Genomic DNA, 16,553 nt, shown 5'->3' with positions numbered 1-16,553 from the left:
CAAAAAAATTGGTTGTTAGCCTTGACTTTAATATTTCTTTTATTATATTTTTTTTTTGTCTGTTTTTAAAGTATGATGTGATTCATCTCTATAGTGAGCGACCGGATTTGATAATGAACTTTTTCTTAATAAATTTAATGAATTTGTTAAATATGGAGTAAGCCCAAACCTTTGAGTTTGATTTGTAGGGTCGGTAAAGGAAGGTAGGGTAAATATTATGGGTTTACCAACCAAGAAGCGATTTCTTTGGATGCTTTTGGTAAACAGGAAGGGAGGGCATGCTGTGCAGCTTACACCTTAGCACAGCCGATCGAATGATGTCGGAAATAGATCCTCTGGTGTTGTGACCCCCCTTATACTTTGTGTATTTGTCTATTCTATCTGACTTTCTTTTGTTTTGGTTTTGCTATCGTTCGTGCACGCATTAACATTAAAGCTGGTAGTTGGTAAAATTAAACGATGAACATTGGCAAGATCCCCCCCATCCGACGAGCAATAAGGCCGGTGAAATATGCGTGCCATGCCGTTTTGTTTCATCTATAGACATTTATGTGGAGTTTTGGCTCAGACTAGACCCTTGCACACTACACCACAGACAATTATCACTAATCAGATTTTTTTTATCAGTGTATTTGACCATCTTTTTTTTAAACTTTCATTTTTGACAAACCGGTGCAAATTTAAATGTACAGCCGTTAGCGGAAAAGAACCTCCCCATCCGGCGAGCTAAGCCGCAGCCAACACCCAAGTACCGGATCCGCTTCACAAAGGCTATGATTTGGGATAAAAACCCAAGTCAAAGTCTCTGTGCACAACCAGGTTGACACACACCGCTCCAGTCATCGTGGGAGGCGCAGAAAACTGGCATGCTCACACCGACCATGTAAAGAACCCTATGCGGATGGTTGACCGCCTTTTTAACTTTGGACAGACAGACTCCCGACCTGATTGCCTTTTTTTTAGTGCTCTATATTTGTGTTAAAGAAAAATAAGGTTTTAATGAAAGTGGTTAGGCAGGACAATTGCACATTTTCTTTTAGTGACTTACTTTTTCCAGCTTTGGTAGGAAAGGTGCCCGAAACGCCTTGGGTGAGCTCATTGTATGTAGCTTTGGTGGTTTAGGAATAGTGTTTTTTTTTGCCCCCATTAACGCAAGCCGATTGTGCTGTCTTTGAAAAAAAACAGACATACACATACGGACGGACAGTTCAGCGGAAGATCCATCATCATCTACTGTCACCATGTGCCAAGCCCTAGCCCAAGGCGGATTTAAAGAGGTGGTCTCACGCGAACAGCTGTTAGCAGCCGGCCAGCTTTGACGGTATTAAGATGATAGATTTTTGTTTGCATTCTCTTTGTTGTTATCTTCTTGCTCGCGTATTCTCTGTTCATGTACGAACAATATACACATACGCACACAAATTTCTTTATGTGTGTTGGCAAAACGTTGATCAGCTTGATGGCAAGATGGCGGATTGCACCTAATGATTTGTGGTTGTTGTACAAATGAGACCACCTTTAATGTTTCGCCATGGCTTTAGCCTGTTTCTGGCCTGGAAGAAGAAGAGAGAGGCAACTTCAGTATATAGGATTTTTCGTCTGAATTCATTTCGAGATTTTATTTTCTTTGGTTTTTTTAAATAGATTTTCCTAATATTATCTTTTGTAGATTGTAGATTTTTGTAGATTGGATTCTTGTTACTGGATTTTATTGCCATTTTCTCTGTATTTAGTCTTCCAAAAGATCATTATTAAACTTTAACGTTTATTGAAAGGAATTCTAAACATGTTGGCTTATGCTAATTTAGAAAGGTGGTAGGTTACATTTAGAAAAGGTAAGTAAAGTATGGGATGTCCTAGATGGCTTTAGGGGCATTAAGGAATGACTCCGGTGGAGTCTCTGAGGGAGGGCCAGAAGCTTGGCAGAACACTAATCAAGCAGCCTGTCAGTGCCATGTATGACAATTCGTTTCGTGAGTGAACGCGTGCCCTTCTTTTCCGGTACTCTTTCCCCTCTTCATGTCATCTGTTTTTTTTGCTTCCTTTTGTGTGGACTTGATTCAGCCTACCTTTTTTTTTGTTTTTTGGTTTTTTTTTTCGGCCCCATCCGGCGAGCCCTGGCCAGACTAGACGCCAGCATACCGGCATGTCAGCAAGCAACACCACAATCGGGGGTTTGCCGCAAGGCAAATCCCAACCTCAAGCCACCACCAATAACAAAGGGTTCAACAATAGATGTCCCTTTGTCTATTGTGATGTCACAGTTAAATTTTTACAGCCAAATGCAAACTCAAATTTAAATAAATTACTTAAAATGTAAACAAACAACGAATAGTTGAATGTAAACAAAGATAAAATTGACATTCGCAATGCTGAGTATTGTCAAAAATTATAAAAATTGTATGGCGAACCACCGTTGGCTTAAAATCCCGTTTACACTCCTAATTAAATCCGTATTTAAGGCTCTCGTGAGCTGATTTTATTAAGGGAAAACAGATGATCGAGCAATTAAATCCGTATTTAATCAATGTAAACGGGGTTTAACCTTATTCAGTGAATCCTGTGAGGGTTCTGTAAAGTGTACAAAGTTTGTCAAAGGTTACTGCAAAAGTAAAGGGTGATTTTTTTGAGGTTAGGATTTTCATGCATTAGTATTTGACAGATCACGTGGGATTTCAGACATGGTGTCAAAGAGAAAGATGCTCAGTATGGTTTGACATTTCATCATGAATAGACTTACTAACGAGCAACGCTTGCAAATCATTGAATTTTATTACCAAAATCAGTGTTCGGTTCGAAATGTGTTCAAATTTTGACAAATTTTGTTCAGCGATGAGGCTCATTTCTGGTTGAATGGCTACGTAAATAAGCAAAATTGCCGCATTTGGAGTGAAGAGCAACCAGAAGCCGTTCAAGAACTGCCCATGCATCCCGAAAAATGCACTGTTTGGTGTGGTTTGTACGCTGGTGGAATCATTGGACCGTATTTTTTCAAAGATGCTGTTGGACGCAACGTTACGGTGAATGAACACATTTCGAACCGAACACTGATTTTGGTAATAAAATTCAATGATTTGCAAGCATTGCTCGTTAGTAAGTCTATTCATGATGAAATGTCAAAGCATACTGAGCATCTTTCTCTTTGACACCATGTCTGAAATCCCACGTGATCTGTCAAATACTAATGCATGAAAATCCTAACCTCAAAAAAATCACCCTTTATAAACATATATATTAACAACACTTTTTCTTTTGTTATCAACTTGCACTAACCTTCATCAGCTATCACAATTCATTTAATATAGCAGACAGACATACAATCCCTTATGGAAAGTCTTGGTCTTCTGTTCCAATGCGGTTGTCATGGCGAAACAAAGGTGGTCCCATTTGTACAACAACCACAAATCATATGGTGCAATCCGCCATCTTGTCATCAAGCTGATCGACGTTTTGCCAACACACACATGCGAGAAAGAAGATAACAATAAAGAGAATGAAAAGAAAAATCTGACATCTTCATGCCGTCAAACTTGGGCGGCTGTTAACAGCTGTTCGCGTGAGACCATCTTTTTAAATCCGCCTTGTGCGGTTGTATAACAAAAACTCATGACTTGAAATATAACAGGTTTATTTTGTGACTTCAAAACACACAACGACAAATCGGGCGAACTAGTAATAATAAACACGAATCATAGTTGCACTTATAGCTGATTTTAACAGATAGTGCACTCAATAGCTGTGTTTTATTTGCCAATCTAGCGGATTCACCAAGGCGGATTTAAAAGGTTGTCTCACACGAACATCTGTTAATAGCCGGCCAGCTTTGACAGTATTAAGATGACATATTTTGATTTGCATTTTCTTTGTTGTTATCCTCTTTCTCGCATATTCTGTGCTCATGTCCCACACGCACACAAATTTCTTTGTGTGTTGACAAAACGTCAGCTGGATGATAAGATAGCGGATTGCACCATATGATTTGTAGTTGTCGTACAAATTAGATCACCTTTAATTCGCCATTCGGATTCGCTAGCTTCTGGATAAATAAAACGCTCTTCCCTCTTAATGCTTTATACTTTAACGTTGACAGTATAAAGTCAACAAAACAAACAAAATAAGTCATCTTAATTTTAAATAAATATTTCTTGGAATTCATAAATGTGATTTTATTATAATCCTAAACAATTCTTCGACAGAACACAAACAAAAGTCAAACAACAACACACAACTAAGACAACATCATTGAAACAGAGTTGATTGGTGCCCATTTCGTGAGCATTTAATTACGTTGGCAATTAATTGAAGCGAATTTGTATATTGGCGCAGCCACGTGTAGCTCCTGTTTCGATTAAAGAACTCAATGTCACTTCAACAGAATGTGTGCGCATTTTCTTAGTGACCATATTTTATAAAGCCTAGTACTGAATTCATTGGCAGCAAAAATGCCAGGAGACAAACAAAATGTTTTACAACAACACACAAAAAAGACAAAATCATTGAAACATAGTTTATTGGTGCTCATTTAATTACATTGGCAATTAATTGAAGCGAAATTTGTATTGACGCAGCGACATGTCGCTACTATTTTACTTATAAAGCCTAGTACTGACTTAATTCGCATCGAAAATGCTTATTAAATTATTGCGAAATCCGACGGACTCTTTTCTTTGTCAGAACACAAACAAAAGCCAAACTACAACACCCAACAAAGACAGCAGTATTAAAGCAGAGTTGATTCGGCCCATTTCGAGAGCATTTAATTACATTTGCAATTAGAATGTTGCGAAATTTATTCTGATGCAGCGACATGTCGCTACTATTTTGGTCATAGAACTCAGTACCATTTCTACGGAATGTATTTGCATTTTCTTCGTCACTATGTTTTTATAATGAGTTTTGACAGTTGTTCGCCGAAAAAGTCGAAGTCAGCACTAGGCTTTAGGACAAAGCTCATTTTTGGATCAATACGCAAATAAGCAGAACTTTCGATTTTGGAGTTAAAAAAGAAAAAATTACACTATGGTACGGTTTATGAGCTGGTGGCATCATTGGACCGTATTTCTTCAAAGATGATGCGAGACGTAACGTAACTGTGAATGGTGAAAGTTACCGTGAGATGATATCCAATTTTTTTTGCCCAAAATGCAAGAGCTTGACTTGCATGACATGTGGTTTCAACAAGACGGTGCCACACAGCACGCGTAACAATGGACTTATTGAGAGGAAAGTTCGGTAAATATTTTATTTCACGTTCGGGACCGGTAAATTGGCCGCATATATCATCCGATTTAACGCCTTTAGACTATTTTTTGTGGACTATATTAATGCTCATATCTATACCAAGATATATTCATTTACAGGTAGTGGCAGCGAAATATTGAGTGCACTATCTGCCAAAATCAGTTATTAGTGCAACTCTGATTTTGAAAATGTTTGAGTATGTTACTAGTTCGCTCTATTTTTCATTGTTTGACTATAGTGTATTTCGAGAGAAAAAATTTTACTCAGCCGTTTGCGGTGCACTACCTGTTAACGAATTTATCTTATATTCATACAATATATATTAATTTACAGGTAATGTCAGTTTCTCAACAACAAAATATTGAGTGCACTATCTTCCAAAATCAGTGATTTTTGCAACTCTGATTTTGAGAATGTTACTAATTCGTTCCATTTTTCGATGTTTGGGTGTGTTATGGTTCTTAACTATAAGCGGATGGCGGATGGACAATTTAAGGCACAGTCAGCATTTGCATGAAATAATCTTCAAACATCAAATTATGTGGATACTATCGATTCAAATAAAGATTTCATGCATTTTCTGAATTTTATGTGTTATTTTTTATAAATTCTTATAGCTCTTTTAAAATCCACTTAAGAACTCAGTACCACTTCTATGGAATGTGCTCGCATTTTCTTCGTCATCAGATTTTTATAGTCCGTTTTGGCAGTTGTTCGGCCGAAAAGTCTAAGTCAGTACTAGATTTAAGCTAGCGAATCCGCCAGACTGGTAAATGAAACAACCCAAAAGAACGTGCGAAAAATGGGATGGTTTGATGTGAATGTAAACAAGGAATAGACATTTTAAAAGCGTAAAACTGGCCGGCTGTTTTCAATTGTCCGCTTGAGACCACCTTGTAAGTGTAAACATTTTGGAATTAATTAACATATTTTTACGTAAATAGTATACGAACGCCCCTTTTGTCAAGCATCTTTTTGCCATGCAAAAGCCACATGCGCGTCATTTAAGTAACAGCTCCGAGAATTTGACATTTCTGACGTTACAAAGCCAAGCCATCTTGTCACTGTCAAAGTGCTTCTTCATTTCGGTATCTATTGAGAAACGGAGACGAAAGAACTTTATTTTCTTAATGGAAAATTTGTATCATTAAAGTAGTTTTTGTTGCTAAAATTTCTATAAACAATGTAAGTTTGTATACCCTAAAGGGTGATATCATAATATTGATTTATTTTTCCTATGCTTTTCCGTATTTCGAATACATTTTATTTTACAAAATTATGGTGTGTATTCTCTGCCGCTTGTCATCGTATCAATTTAATGAATGAATTTAGAGGAGGGGAAAGAAGTAGAAAATAGAGAACCTGAACCGCATAAGTCGTTCACGGGTAGTTAGCAGTACCTTGATTGCGTGTATATTAATACCCTTATATACAGAAACATATATGTTTAATTGTGTGTTGTACCCCATTTGCTACTGAACGGAAGACTACAACGAGAGTTTAATCGGAACTCTGATGAAAATAATGGCAGACATGGATGCAGTACACTTGGGTTTAGATGAGAACGAGGCTGATATTGCGGAAGAGCTGCAGCATTTTGATGACTCATTTGATACACGAAGTGAAGCTTCATCTGATTCCGATTCCTCAGACTCGCAGCCAAGCATCAGTTCTGTGGGTTCTGACCACTCTAGTGAGTCAAAGGCAAAGCGCAAGAATAAAACTAAAAAGCCAGAGAAAACATCTAAAGGTACTGCAGAGGTAAAGGCAGCTAAACGTTCTGTATCTCCCTCCAAAGAATCGACTGTAAACGGCAAAAGTCCTTCAAAAAAGAGGAAAGATAGCAATAGCAAAACAACGGATGAGCCCAAGGATTTTATAGGCCCCATTAAACCGGACACTATTGTAAGCTCTTCGAAGAAGTCTCGTAAAAAATCCATAGAAGGCAGTCAGAATGTGTCGGGCAATAGTGCCAATATTAGTGGGAGCGTTAAAAGTGATGCAAGTGATGATGAATCCGCTAAACCCAAAACAGCATCCGCTACATACGATAGCGATTCGGAATCAGAAAATTCCGATTCTGCTGCAAACATTAAGCGTAATGGACGCAAAAATGCATCAAAAAACTCTACGCCCGAGAAAAGAACCTCCTCATCAAGATCTGGCACAAAAGGAGTTTCGTCGTATGACTACAAGACCAAACTAAACTATCTCTTTCGAGATACTCGTTTTTTTCTGATCAAATCAAATAACGCAGACAATGTTACATTGTCAAAGAACAAAAATGTATGGGCCACATTGCCGCAGAACGATGCCAATTTAACGCAGGCATTCAAGGAGTCACGTAATGTACTTCTTATATTCTCCGTCAATGAAAGCGGTAAGTTATAGAAGAAATTTAATTATATTATAAAAGCTCGTAAATTTAAGCTAAATGTATGTACATATGTATTTACAATATGTTTAACCCTACATTGTTGAGCGGACGTGACCACAACTTTTAAAGAACTATAAAATGTTAATGGATTTCTGAAATTTTATTTTTGGTTAAAAAATGTTTTAACATAAACTCTTTTTCAATTATAATCGTTTAAAACAAAAATTAACGACGAGCACACACTTCAGACAAATGAGACAAAAATTGAAGCTTCTAGGGGCCGAAGAAGACTAATCAGGATATGGCATCTATATCACCTTATAGACCGAAAACCATACACTCCGTTCAAAATTTCACCCAAATCGGGTAACAATTGTGGCTTCCAGGAACTTAAGATACCGATTTGGACCGCACTTGGCACGGTTATTGGAAGTCCCAAAAAAACATTTTGTGCAAAATGTCAGCCAAATCGGACAACAACGGCCGCTCCTAGACGCCAACGACCCACATCAACAAGAAGTCCATCTGCAAAATTTCAAGCCGATATCTTTATTCGGTCGACCGCTATCGTGATTTCCACCATCCTATGGTGGTGGGAATAAAAACATTAATAAATAAAAATAAAATATTTACGACAACGAATAAATGTCATAGTTTCAAATTAAGTCAACTTTGTTCTTAGCTAAATAATTTACATAGATGGTTTAAATCTGTCGACTTACTTCCCTTACTTACTTATTTAAATTGGATATGACAGAACATTTGTTCCAGTAGCCGAACGTGGAATAGCGTTCCAAGCGCTTCGATCTTCTGCGCTCATTCTAAAATCTCCGACACCAAGTTTCGAGGTGTCTCCTCCCACTTGATCTTTCCATCGGGCTTTTGGTCTTCCCGGTTTGCGTGTACCACCGTGTTTGCCTTTAAAAGACTTCTTTGCTGGAGCTTCTTCATCCTTTCTGACAACATGACCTAGCCAACGCAACTGTTGTATTTTGATGCGTGTAACTATGCTATCGTCGTCATACAGCTCGTGGTTCATACATCGCCTATGTTCTCCATTTACTCAAACTGGTCCATATATTTTACGAAGAATCTTTCTCTCAAATACTCCAAGCACTGCCTCATCTGCTTTCACAAGTACCCAAGCTTCAGAACCAAATCTGTCGACAGTACCAGAAATTGCGAAATGAATGTTGTGGTCCAGCCAGACCATGTCCGCTCAAATCCGTAGGTATTGATTTCATTAGCATATAATGACCAAAGTAATTCAAAATTTTATGATTTTTCTTTTTTAATTAACTTAGAATCCTTAATTTTACTTATATGTACATTAAGTTCCCTTTTCATAAGAATGCTTAATGAATTGTAGGGAAGCCGTAAAAGTCAAAATTGGCCCGGGCAGCCCTTTCTGCGCTCCCTAGGGTTAAACTGACTAAAACTAATTACCCCTTGCAACTTAAACTAATAAAAAATAAGAACTGATAGCTATTTAATTTTTGAACTTTATTATTTTATATCTAAAAATAAAATTTTATCTATTTAGAATTTTTAACACAAGGAGAAATCACCCTTTCGGGAGAAAGGGTGACTTCTCCTTACCAAAAATTAAAAACTCATTATGAATTCATTTTGAATCTGTATTTGAAGCTTCATGTCCTTTCGCAAGCCTACGCAGTTGTCAAAACTAGTACAAATTTGGAAACTTTTCTCAGCTTCAATCAATATCAGTGTTTTGAGCGATCAGCTACTAAATAAGTTGTAAAAATATATGCAACTGAATACAGAAATGGAAATTCCTATAACAAATTTGGGCTTTGGCAACTCAGCTGAAGTTGGGTTGCAATCCATAATCGACCCATTAAAAGTACATATGGTGAAGGAAATATATATAACATTATTTTAGTTTTTTTCCCCACAAGGAGTAAAGTCGAGCGACCATGAGAATTATGTTAGGAGGGAAGGTTGGAGTTCTGGCAACTTACTGAAAAGAAATTACCTGACAGGACATAGACGTTTCGGAAGGTAGGTGTTGTTGTTGTAGGTGAGCAAGTTCGTGAACAAGTTCGCACCTGTAGGTGAGCAAATTGCAAATTTTGCCCATGAACATTCCACTAAGGAACAGGGGCAAACTTCTTACATATCAATGAGTGCAGTCCAATTCAATTTTAAGCTCAATGATAAGGGGCCTCCTTTTTTTTGGCCGAGTCCGAACGACGTGCCGCAGTGCGACACATCTTTGGAAAGAAGTTTTACATGGCATAGTACCTCACAAATGTTGCCAGCATTAGGAGGGGAAAACCACCGCTGAATTTTTTTTCTGATGGTCTCGCCAGGATTCGAACCCAGGCGTTCAGCGTCATAGGCGGACATGCTAACCTCTGCGCTATGGTGGCCTCCGTCGCTCTGCGGCATTGAACTTAAAATTAAATCGGACATAACTCGTTGATTTGTGAGAATTAGCCCCAGTTCCTTAATGGAATATTCATGGGCAAATTTGCAATTTGCAGTAATTCACCATGTACTTAATATTTACGCAAGAGCCGGTGCCGCCCATCCTCTCACTGAGACTCCACTCGATGCCGCTGATTGCCCGCGACTGCAATTGCAGCTACTCTATATGGAGCATCCGCAACTTGTGGTCGCCCGGTTGCCCCCGGCTAGGTGGTTGTTGTTGTAGCAGTGTATTGTGTTCTAAATTTCTTCTGCTTGATTTTGTTGAGTATCCATATAAAGGAACTCTGCGACTAAGATGGGGTGCCTCCAGAGGGATCTGGGTCTGAGACGAGTTGGTCTGGCTGGGCATTTAACCAGGTGACAGATGTCGGGTGGTCCTTCAACACAATCGGCACATACACCCTGCACTTTGGACATACATCTTTGCTCTGTAGGAATCGAGGTGGATGCATCTGCCGGATTGTAATTGAGCCAGAACTACTCTGGTTTGCCGGGGAAGGTCAATTTCTGCAGGTGCTGCATGAATGACTGCTACCGTGTCTGCATGAATGTTGTCTAGACCGCTTGATCTAGAGGTTCTCTCTTGTAGCGCTGAACCTAACGCTCTAGATCATGTAGATCTACCTTTAGGCTTCTGGGCGGTGGATATCTATCCACAAAATGATGATTTCGATCGTCTCTGCGATAACAGCCCAAAAGGTATTGCTAAGCTAGCATGTAGTTATGTCTTCCCACTGGTAGGATCTTTGTCTCCACCGGCCAATTGCTTTGTACGTGGTCAAGAAGGTTTCTTTGTCTGCGCCCCAAATGCTGCCGGCAAGTGCCTTGAGGAACTTGTTTATACTTTTGACCTTATCCCAAATTGCTGTGACATGTGTGGAGAAAGTAAAAGAGCTGTCAAATGTGACACCAAGTATTTTGGGACACTTGATGGTCGGAATCGTCACACCATCGACTATCACTTTCAGCTCATAACTCACCTCACGCGTATCAGATATCTTCAAATCTCTTGCAGTGAAATATCGCAGATGTCATCAATGGGTGGTGGGTCTGATGCAATGATCGTACAATCGTCCGCATATCATACGGTTTTTGTGCCGTCTGGAGGATAGGTAGAGGTTAAATAGTGCCGGAGATATCACCCCGCCTTGGGAAACTCCCTGTTTCACTCTACGGTGCTTGGACTTCTTATCCGTAAATTCCACAAATGACCGGCGACCACACAGATAATTCGCGACCCAATGTTTCAACCCTGGCTGGAGGGACGTGTTGGCGATTTCCTCAAACAGTTTGGCAAGCCACGACAAATGTGTGCGGTGATGGCATGCAAAGCAGTTGTTGTCCTATGCAGTCTTCGAAAGCTATTCTGATGCTCGACGAATATAATTTCTCCAACGAGGCTGGGGAGGAGTAGTCTCTCAAGCGGCTTGGCGACTAGTGAGAGTAGGGAGATCAGTCTGTACGACTACCCCTTACTTTGGTCCTTTCCAGGCATCAGTAGCGAGATCACTCGCCCATCTTCCAGACATGGGGTATTAAAAGAGTGTCTAAAAACAGGTTCAAGACAGTTGTAAGGTACTCGACTCCAGATAGATCCGATTATGCAGCTTTTTAAAGCGATCTGGATGGTTAAACAGTACGAACAAGAAGGCCTGTTGTCCTGTTCCTGTCGTAACGCAATGGACAAAAACTTTTAAGTGAGTCTAATGGCAGACGTTACGTTTATGTTAAAACTCATCATACCACCGCATATACAAAAGACTCATGAGGATAAGTATATGCGGTGGTAGTTTTAACCCAGGTGTCGTTCGTTTGCTTCATAGCGGTACGTACATACATATCAGCATCACCGCAAAATCATTTGTGTTTTTATTCAAGGCAGTTGTGTAGATTAGAATTGAATGGTTACGTTAGTTGCATTTATTCCAAATGACAAGTATTTTTGTCATCTCTAGCCACAGAGCCATTTTTTTTGAGGTGTTACAAACGGAATGACGGGATTAGGAGAATTGATTATATAAATTAATGATTTTTTTTAACTTTTTATGTGAGTACGCAAGAGGCCACCCTGGCGCAGAGGTTCAAATCCCGGCGTGAACATCAACAAAATGGTCAGCGGTGGTTATTCCCTTCTGCCATGTTAAAACTTCTCTACCAAGTGTTGTCGCTGTGCGACATGCCGTTCGACATAAAAGGGAGGCCCCTTATCATTGAGCTTAAACTTTAATTGGACTGCACTCATTGATATGAGAAAAGTATCCTCTGTTCTCTAATGGATTGTTCATGGGAAATTTGGTATTTAGTAAGCAAAAATGTTAACATATAGGAAAATCTTATTAAAATCTAATTTTTTAACTAAAGCGATTAAAAATTATATTGCAATTTTTTCTTTTTTTTCTTTTTTGTGACATTTCTGATACGAATAACATATGTGTACACTTTTATTAAGTAGATTATATCACACAATGAACTTATTTAAACTTTTCATACACACAGGAAAATTCGCTGGATTTGCCCGCATGAGCGCCAGCTCAAGTCGTGATATACCGCAACCAGACTGGGTACTGCCGTCCAGTATTTCTGCAAAAGCATTGGGTGGTGTGATCGAAATCGATTGGATTTGCCGCAAAGAACTTTCTTTCAACTGTACATCACACTTGTATAACTCATGGAACGAAGGCAAACCGGTCAAAATTGGACGAGATGGGCAAGAAATTGAACCCAAGGTCGGAGCAGAATTATGCCGCCTTTTTCCAGAAGATGAAAAAGTTGAATTGACACCAATTTTACGCAAGTCCAAGAGTACGGCTAAAATGATGAGAGAAAAAGGCATACGTATGGTCTATAAGCCTCCAAAGAGCTTATCATCACGAGGAGGAGGCGGCGGCGGACGCGCGAATAGTTTTCGCTCCGGTGGCGGAAGTGATCGTAATCGAGATGGTGGTGGTCCAATGCGTCACAAAAGATTTGGTGGTTCACACCGTACTTACAAATTACCATATATGGGTCATCCCGGCGGTGGCTACAAAAGGGGTGGTTCTCCATACCGAGGAGGACCGGGCGGTGGAGCAAGTGGCAATGGGCCAACCAGAGCTGGTGGCGGTGATGCTGGCCTACCGCCTTGGGAACGATATATGACACCGACAGCGGCTGCAGAAGCTTATTTGGTCGACTATATGCGTACAATGCATGGCCAGTTGCCGCCACTGCCTTTTGTTCCACCCTTCGGTCAGATACCACCCCCCACTCCAGGGGGAACGGCTGTACCTCCTCCAGGTCTCCCAGCTTCCATATACGAATTTCCTCCTCCAGGCAGATACTACGATGGACCACCACTGCCCGACTATCCGCCACCTCAGCCAGCACGTCCGCCGCCACCAGGCTATGACAAGGGTGCGCCATCATTCGAAGATTTTGCAGCCTGGAAACATGCTGGTCTCCCAACGGGATCCCTACCACCAGGCTTTCCACCGAGCACGCCTGGTGTCAATGCTAGCAGCACTACAGCAGCAACAACAAGTGCAACAACTAGTACAACAGCGGGTCCTAATTCAACGTATCGTATTAATCGCAACAGTGATATGAACAATGCAAATGCGAATCGCAACCGTGATCGTCAAGGTCGCGGTAATGACTATCACCGTGGCGGTGGTAATGCAGGCGGTTCTTCTCGTATGGGAGGTGGAGGCGCAGAGCGCGACCGTAACATACGCAGTGGGGGTGTCAGTGAACGTAGTAGTGGTCGGTATACACGGGGAAGTCGTCGTTAAGTGTAACACAAAGCATCGCAAACTCGTATAACATAAAGATTTCCTAATTACTATTCGAATTAATAGTCGGTTAATGAATTGTGCAGTAAATTACTCACCATCTGTCGATAAAGAGGCACGTGACACCACTTCGGCGAACCAGCATCATCCACTATACGCCACACTACGCGCGTAATCATAAATAACTAGTGATTTATATTTTACTTACACGTTCAAAATCAAAGAAAGGAGAAAAAACACAAAAGTTTTAATTTAACTAGAAACGAAAAAGAGAAAAAAATAATAGTGCATTGAAATCGAAATATTTTTTAAATACCTATTTTTTCAATTTCAACAAAACAACGTAACATTAAAAAAAGAAGAAGAAGATCTTCTTACGCAGATCAAAAAAAAGGCATTGTGTGAAAGAAAGAGAAAAGTTCATGGAAAATATTAACAAACTTATTTTTAGTATTTAACTTTATTTAGTTCTTTCCTACATAATTATAGAACATTTAAGAATTACAAAAAAAAAGAAAATATATATATTCAAAGAGAAAAATAAAAAAATAAATCTAAAGAACTTTTTATTGCAATATCAAGAAGAAACCAAAAAAAAAGAGAGAAGGTGGAGAACCACTTGTTGTACCAACAAATTCAACACAACCAAAAGACTGACTAAACGATGAAATCTTACGGGATTTTGTCAAAGAGACGTTTTTATTTTATACTCTCCTCCTTACGCCCCACCAAAGAAAACGAACTGTTCTCTGTTATTGCAAGATAATTGATTTGAAAACGATACAATTTGAAAGGAAATCCTCACCTCCTTGATGAATGATAGAAAAAAGTGCCTAAAACAAGTGAATACCAAAAAGTGATAACATAAATGGATACATGTATGTATATGATGTCTTCTACACATATACGTAGTACAAATGAAAAGTTTATTATATTCCCATTAAAGCAAAGCAACTGTGGTCGTCTGTGCTGGCGAATTGCCGCTCCTTACAGCAAGCTGACTTTTTTTTGTTGAAAACACACCAAAATAACCCCTTAAAATTCATCTATGGACTTTTACCACCACCCCTCCCAACAAAAAAAAAAAAGGAATTCTATTCAAAGCAGTGTTCCCTAAAAACAATCAAAATGTATGGACCATTGCAATATCCGAACATGAAGCTACTTCATGTGGTGTATCTCATACCGAATTACACACATTGACCCCGCCCCCCACCTTCCCACATCGATAATCATAATTATTATCGCTCATAAATGCCATCAAGAAATGTTGCTTTTGTGCTCATTATAATCATAATCTTGTATGTTTTTGTTGTAATTTATTATCTAATATTTTATGTCTTTCAGACTTTAGAGATTTCCCACAATATTTTAAGCTTGCAGTCTTTTCATTTTTATCTCTCACCATTGCCGTTTGTCTTTGGAAGTGCGAAAGAGAGCGAGCTAGCGAGGGAGTGGGTGAGAGAGAGAGAGAGAGGAAGTTCTTTATTCAGGGATCCTTGACACATTCCATTTCAATGTAACCAGATGATTCAAGAAGCCCACGAACATATCTTCCTGTATGTATGTATGTGCAATTTTATAGCAATATCGCAAAATTGTTTTAGAGGAAACTGCATATGCGATTATTTGAAAACAATTTTAATGTACAGTGGTAAGCAAAACCGAGTGGATGTTCCACTTTTTGCATTTCTTTCGAATATCAAAAATCACAAAAAATAGAACAAAATCAATTTTCTTTTTTGTTTTTTAATCGAATGCTCTTTCAATGATCGATTTGAGAAGTAAATGAAAAATCTCCACAGTTTGTCACATTTTTTGAATAATTTGATAAAGAATGTTGAACCATTATTTTTTAAAGATAAGTTAGCATGTGTTGACATATCTTTCATCTTCTGAAGGGTGATTTTTTATGAGCTATAGGAAATTAAAAAAAAAATAACACATAAAATTCAGAAAAAATGCATGAAATCTTTATTTCATTCGATAGAACGGTCCATATAATTCAATGTTTGAAGATTATTTCATGCAAATGTTGACCGTGACAGCGCCTTAAATGGTCCATCCGCTTAGTCCAATTTTGGCATACTCTTCCCAACATTTCGGCCGGTATCTCACGAATTGAAGCGGGCTTGTCTGTATAGACTAGATTTAACAAATCCCCACAAAAAATGGTCTAAAGGCGTTTAATCGCACGATCTACGCGGCCAATTGGCCGAAAAAAATTGACGAATTGAGCTCGCCTCTCAACAAGTCCATTGTTACGTGTGCTGTGTGGCACCGTCTTGTTGAAACCACATGTCGTGCAAGTCAAGCTTTTGCATTTTGGACAAAAAAAAGTTGGATATCATCTCATGATAGCCCTCACCAGTTACGTTACGATTCGCATATTTTTGGAGAAGTGTGAAGATCAGCCAGAAGTGATCATCACTCCAAAATCGACAATTCTGCTTATTAACGTATCCATTCAGCCAAAAATTAGCTTCGCCGCTCAATGGAAGAGGCGCGCGATGAATTTTCTTACCAGATCACGCGTAATTAATTCTTATGCTAAAATTTTGTCCATTACCCATTTAATATAACGTGAACTGTTTTTGTGCATTTCGAAGGGAATATTCCCAATTTTCTATTAGATTTTTTTTTTTTTCAAAATAAGATCAAAGCTTTGTAATTCCTTTCTTCTTGAAGATAAAAATTGTGGTTTTGATAAA

General features: G+C 39.0%; 1 protein-coding gene across 2 annotated transcripts in view; it reads left to right on the top strand.

Annotated features, from left to right (window-relative positions):
• Positions 1–6,306: 6,306 nt before the first annotated feature.
• Positions 6,307–16,553, top strand: part of LOC106095933 (YTH domain-containing protein 1) — a 31,325-nt gene continuing 21,078 nt past the window's right edge. For both annotated transcript variants that reach the window (XM_059360440.1, XM_013263381.2), the window contains exons 1-3: positions 6,307–6,426; positions 6,574–7,621; positions 12,569–15,405. In XM_059360440.1, the coding sequence (XP_059216423.1) occupies positions 6,757–7,621; positions 12,569–13,842 (2,139 nt within the window). In that variant the 5' untranslated portion in view covers positions 6,307–6,426; positions 6,574–6,756 and the 3' untranslated portion in view covers positions 13,843–15,405. The remainder of the gene's footprint in view (positions 6,427–6,573; positions 7,622–12,568; positions 15,406–16,553) is intronic.

Source organism: Stomoxys calcitrans, chromosome 1 (assembly GCF_963082655.1).
Source record: "Stomoxys calcitrans chromosome 1, idStoCalc2.1, whole genome shotgun sequence".
In the NCBI taxonomy this organism is placed as follows: Eukaryota; Metazoa; Arthropoda; class Insecta; order Diptera; family Muscidae; genus Stomoxys; species Stomoxys calcitrans.
The sequence above is the reverse complement of the archived record's forward strand: the minus strand, read 5'-3'. Positions and strand labels throughout refer to the sequence as shown.